We start from the raw sequence: 6,000 nt of genomic DNA, 5'->3' as shown, positions 1-6,000 counted from the left end.
ATGACTTTATCTTATTTAACAGATGATTGTTTTTATTACATTTTACAATACCTTCAAAATGATAACCCAACTTTATATAACTGCTTATTAGTTAATCGATTTTGGTGTAAAACAACGATTCCTATTCTTTATGCAAATCCTTTTGCAGTAAAAATATCCACAAAAAGTCACCTGATGATCTCAACCATAATTTTTTGCTTTAATAAAGCAGAAATTTTACAATTGAAAGAACAATTAGAAGTAAACCAGATTAATAATATCAATATTGATGAAGAACATAAACCTTTATTTGAATATCCAAAATATTTGGAAAATTATAATGACTTTGGAATAAATTCCACTATTAGAAGATATTGTTCAGGTTTATCAATTTCTCATAGCAAAATGTATAATGAAATTATTCCAATATTTCATAAATCAATTTTACGTCAAAGTAGAAACATTAAAAAATTAGATATTTCATTAGATTTATTCTATGGAAAAAGTTTTAAAAACTTTAATGTTCAAAATTCCAACTTAAATTTAATAAAATTAAATTCATTAAGTATTCGTTTAAATGGTACTACTAATAATGAAGTTGGACAAGAATTTTTAAGAAATATAGCTGATGTTAGTTTAAACTTGAGACAATTAATAATTAACCTTAATCAAAGATCAAGAAGATTATTAATTAATCCAACAACTTCCAATAATTTGATCGATAAAACTACTTGGAAAAAGCTTTATAAAATTATTCAAGGGCAAAACAAACTCAAAATATTTAAGTTATGGAATTGTTCTTCTTCATTAAATAATATTCTTTCATCCTTAGAATTTCAAAAGCATTCTTTAGTTCATATTGAGTTTAATAACACTAACTTTGTTAATGTCAGTTTAAAGAGTTTCAATAATTTATATAATTTAGAATGTTTGATATTTGAATATTGTGAAGGTTTATTATTAAATCAATGTGAGATTTTAAATTTTGCTTCATTTAAGCTCAAGGAAATATCATTTATACGTGATAAATGGAATATTGATATCACACCTTCAATAATCAAATATCTAGGTGAACCATTACAAAGATTATCAGTTGAAAATCTTACAATTCCACTTATTGAAAATATATCATTGTATTGTCCAAATCTTATTCTTTTAAAAATAGGAATTTATTCACATATTGATTTTTCAGGGTTAGCATTTTTTAAAGATTTAAGAGCAAAAATGTTAAATATTACTATTTTTTATGATATTGATAAATTTTTTAGAAAATTAGCAAATAATGTACCTATTAATGTTAGTAAAATTTCTTTTTATGTTGGTTCTTGTATTTCCAATAAGTTTTCAAAATTTAAGGAATTTTTAGAAAATTGTCATAATAATTTTGAAATGATTAATTTAAATCATATTATTGAATTAGAATTTCTTAAAATTGTTTTAAATTATATTGAAAGAAGTAACAATAATTTAAAAACTCTTGGTATGGTGAATTTGGATAAAGAATTGAATGATGAGGAATTAAAATTATTGAATCAAATTAAAGATAAAGGAGTTAAAATAGTGGAATTTAATATTATTCATTATATTTATAAAGGTGTATGATATTAAGTATTTATATTTAGTAAATTAAGGGTTATATTTAGTTTTAGGGTTTATTTATTTTGTTATTTTTTATTTTTTTATTTTTATTTTATTTTTTTTGTTTATAAAAATTAGGATATCTGATTTAGAAAAAATATTGAATGACTAATTTTACAAGTGAAATCGTGAAAGTCATTTGATAATACGTTATAATTTGTTAGACTACTTGTATTTTAAAATTCTTTTTTTCTCTATTTCCAAAACTAAAATTATTATATTGACTCATTTTCATTTTTTTTCTACTTCTTCGTAGTATATTCTTCCAACAAATGAAACGTAAGGTCCAGTTGGATATATATATATATATATGAGTACAAGGTTTTCAGGAATCATTATATTAATGCTGAAACCAATACCTACCAATATACAACCTTACACAATAAAAAAAGTACACCAGAAATAATGTATCATAATTCCGCGATTTAAAGACACATTTACCACACAATAACGCGTAATCGCCCACCTTTATATCATATAAAAATAAAGAGTTTCATTTTTTTATAAATCCATAACGAAAAGATTTAGGTTTTCCTGGTTGAATCATATAACTTGCTAACCATTAACAAATTCCTCATAAAAAAATAAAATAAAATAAATAATTAGTAAAAAAAGAATAAACAGAAAAAAAAATCTGGATGGGAAATCGCTGTTTGCCATAGTATTACAGCAGTAAGGGTGGCTTTTGATTCGAAAGTTCTTAATTCTGGAGTATAAAAGAAATTTTTTTTTAAAAATTTTTGGTTTATTACGTGAGTAGCAAAATGACCAATAAAAACTCGCGATTTTGAACGAATTAAGTAAAAATCAAATATGAGCATGTATAAAAAGAAAATCAGCCAAAAAATGAACCAAATTGACATCTGTTTTGGAAAATTAATCTGATAATTGGCTAAATTTAAATTTGAGATGATTTTTACCATTTACTAATTCGAATTATGAAAATTTTAAATTGAAATCACGTGATTTTTTTAATTTAGGCCGATCATATAAAAATTACACAAATTTTAAACGCTTATCTGTTATAACTTTTTATGTAGACATTATTTTAAAAAATCTGACCAGTAATTTAATCATAGTACTTGTCTTGAAGAATAAAGTTACAAATTTATTTTTTAAAATTCTATTTTTTTAAAAAATATCAAAAGATTTATAAGTACTCCAATTTTATCGTCTACTAGTATAGACTTCCGGCACCATATTTATCATCAAGAAATTAAAAAAAAACTGTGAATATAACTTTTTTAAACCACTAGTTCAGATTTGAAGATAGAAGTCATCCGTTTGTTATACATAAGTTAAAAATTACAACTTTTTTTTTTAAAAAAAATAAATGATTTTCAAGAACGAAATTGGAATGAAAAGAATGGACTTAGTAAAATGTTTTATTGAAATGCTGGACAAGTAAACCAACCATTTGTAGTAAATACAAGGTTCAAGGTAACAAAATTTGTCTTACCACCTAACTGTATGATCAGCAGTGTGATACATCAAAAAATGATTAAGTACAATACGTCATATATCACACAATTCACACATGTCAATCAACAGTATTACAAAGTAATTTTCAGTCATTCTGACTTCTAAAATTGGGCTTATAAAGACTTAGTTTTACTCCGATATTCTGTAAAACTTTCTTTCCCTTCCTAAATTTTTAAAATGACTTTATCTTATTTAACAGATGATTGTTTTTATTACATTTTACAATACCTTCAAAATGATAACCCAACTTTATATAACTGTTTATTAGTTAATCGATTTTGGTGTAAAACAACGATTCCTATTCTTTATGCAAATCCTTTTGCAGTAAAAATATCCACAAAAAGTCACCTGATAATCTCAACCATAATTTTTTGCTTTAATAAAGCAGAAATTTTACAATTGAAAGAACAATTAGAAGTAAACCAGATTAATAATATCAATATTGATGAAGAACATAAACCTTTATTTGAATATCCAAAATATTTGGAAAATTATAATGATTTTGAAATAGATTCCGCTATTTTAAGATATTGTTCAGGTTTATCAATTTCTTATAACAAAATGTGTAGTGATATTATTCCAATATTTCATCAATCAATTTTACGTCAAAGTAGAAACATTAAAAAATTAGATATTTCATTAGATTTATTCTATGAAAAAAGTTTTAAAAACTTTAATGTTCAAAATTCCAACTTAAATTTAATAAAATTAAATTCATTAAGTATTTGTTTAAATGGTACTACTAATAATGAAGTTGGACAAGAATTTTTAAGAAATATAGCTGATGTTAGTTTAAATTTGAGACAATTAATAATTAACTTTAATCAAGGATCAAGAAGATTATTAATTAATCCAACAACTTCCAATAATTTGATCGATACTACTACTTGGAAAAAGCTTTATAAAATTATTCAAAGGCAAAACAAACTCAAAATATTTATAATATGGAATTGTTTTTTATTAAATAATATTCTTTCATCCTTGGAATTTCAAAAGCATTCTTTAGTTCATATTGAATTTCATAACGCTAACTTTGTTAATGTTAATTTAAAGAGTTTAAATAATTTAAATAATTTAGAATGTTTGATATTTGAATCTTGTGGAGGTTTATTATTAAATCAATGTGAGATTTTAAATTTTGCTTCATTTAAGCTCAAGGAACTATCACTTAAACATAATAAATGGGATGGTGATGCCACACTTTCAATAATCAAATATCTAGGTGAACCATTACAAAAAATATCAGTTGAAAATATTACAATTCCACTTATTGAAAATATATCATTGTATTGTCCAAATCTTATTCTTTTAAAAATAGGAATTTTTCCAAATAATGAATTATATGAGTTAGAATTTTATAGAAAATTAGCAAATAATGTACCTATTAATGTTAGTAAAATTTCTTGTTTTATTCTCAAAAAGTTTCTAAATTTTAAGGAATTTTTAGAAAATTGTCATAATAATTTTGAAATGATTAACTTAAATTATAATATTGAATTAGAATTTCTTAAAATTGTTTTAGATTATATTGAAAGAAGTAACAATAATTTAAAAACTCTGGGTGGGATAATTTTGGATGAAAATTTTAATGAGGAGGAATTAAAATTATTGAATCAAATTAAAGATAAAGGAATTAAATTGGTGGAATTTAATAGTATACATTATATTTAAGTTGCATGATATTAGTATTTTTATATTTAGTAAATTAAGGGTTTATATTTAGGGTTTATTTTATTTTTTTACTATTTGTTATTTTTTATTTTTTTTATTTTTTTTTGTTTATAAAAATTAGGGTATCTAATTTAGAAAAAATATTGAATGAATTATTTTTACAAGTGAAATCGTGAAAGTTCATTTGATAATACGTTATAATTTGTTAGACTACTTGTGTTTTAAAATTCTTTTTTCTTTTATTTCCAAAATTAAAATTATTATATTCTACTAAATTCTTTGCTGAAACCTATCGATTTTGAAAAATATGGTAGAAACATTTTTAAAATATGATCACCATATTGCATACGTATTTCTGTTAACTCTGTTGTAACTCGATAACAGCAATATGTTAAGCATATGTCAAAAATATAAAATAAAATATGTTTAGAATATGTTAAACATCAATCAAAAATATGATGAAAATATGTAATAGGAATATTTTTATTATATATCAAAAATATGTTGGAAATATGTAATAGGGATGTTTTCATTATATATTAAAAATATGTTGGAAATATAATAAATCAATTTATTAAAATAATAAAAAATTTATTTACATATATACAATATATGGCACGAATGTTTCTCTCATCTATTAAAAAATTTAATATTATTATCCATGATATCAATACCACATTATAATAAAATATAACATCGATTTCCTTCATTATGCTCAGTACTATGTATTCCTACAATTGTGTATAAAGAATAAACGTGAAATGTGATCAACAAATGTAATTGGAAAATTTTGAAACCGCCGTAGTAATTCTTTAGGCTTCTGTAAAATAAAATAAAATAAAATGTTAGTATCATTTCATTAATAAAAAATGCTAAATAAATTAAGTTTCTAAAATCAAAACTTACCATCCAATCCACCCAAGAACCAGAAATCCATTTCCTATAAAAAGAGAGGAAAAGTAAATATTAATATTCCTTTAAAAAATTTAATTTCGAAATAATTTAACTTTAAAATTTCGAAACTCACCATCCGATCCATTTGTGAAATCCATCCTATACTAAAAAAGAAAAAAATGTTAATCAATTTTTTATCATTTCGAAATTTTTTTCCCAAAAGCTTACCTTCAACCTACTAGTTATCATACTAAGAATTCTGATAATTAAGTCAAAGGAAAACAACAAAATAAAAGATGTTACTGTAATCAAACATCTTTTCATAAGGGTTCTGAA

At 22.4% G+C, this 6,000-nt stretch overlaps 2 protein-coding genes across 2 annotated transcripts; both read left to right on the top strand.

The window, feature by feature from the left end:
• On the top strand, positions 1-1,581 carry OCT59_012954 (uncharacterized protein; the record flags this gene model as incomplete). The annotated part of the gene is made up of 1 exon (XM_025329285.2): positions 1-1,581. One exon carries the CDS (start codon positions 1-3, stop codon positions 1,579-1,581), a length of 1,581 nt encoding a protein of 526 aa, XP_025173472.1.
• Positions 1,582-3,154: 1,573 nt separating this feature from the next.
• OCT59_012953 (uncharacterized protein) lies at positions 3,155-5,038 on the top strand. Its single transcript, XM_025330561.2, has one exon. It carries the CDS (start codon positions 3,277-3,279, stop codon positions 4,768-4,770), a length of 1,494 nt encoding a protein of 497 aa, XP_025173471.1. The 5' UTR covers positions 3,155-3,276; the 3' UTR covers positions 4,771-5,038.
• Positions 5,039-6,000: the final 962 nt, after the last annotated feature.

Source organism: Rhizophagus irregularis, chromosome 20 (assembly GCF_026210795.1).
Source record: "Rhizophagus irregularis chromosome 20, complete sequence".
Taxonomy (NCBI): Eukaryota; Fungi; Glomeromycota; class Glomeromycetes; order Glomerales; family Glomeraceae; genus Rhizophagus; species Rhizophagus irregularis.
Note: the sequence above shows the minus strand (reverse complement) of the source record. Positions and strands in the feature narration are given on the sequence as shown.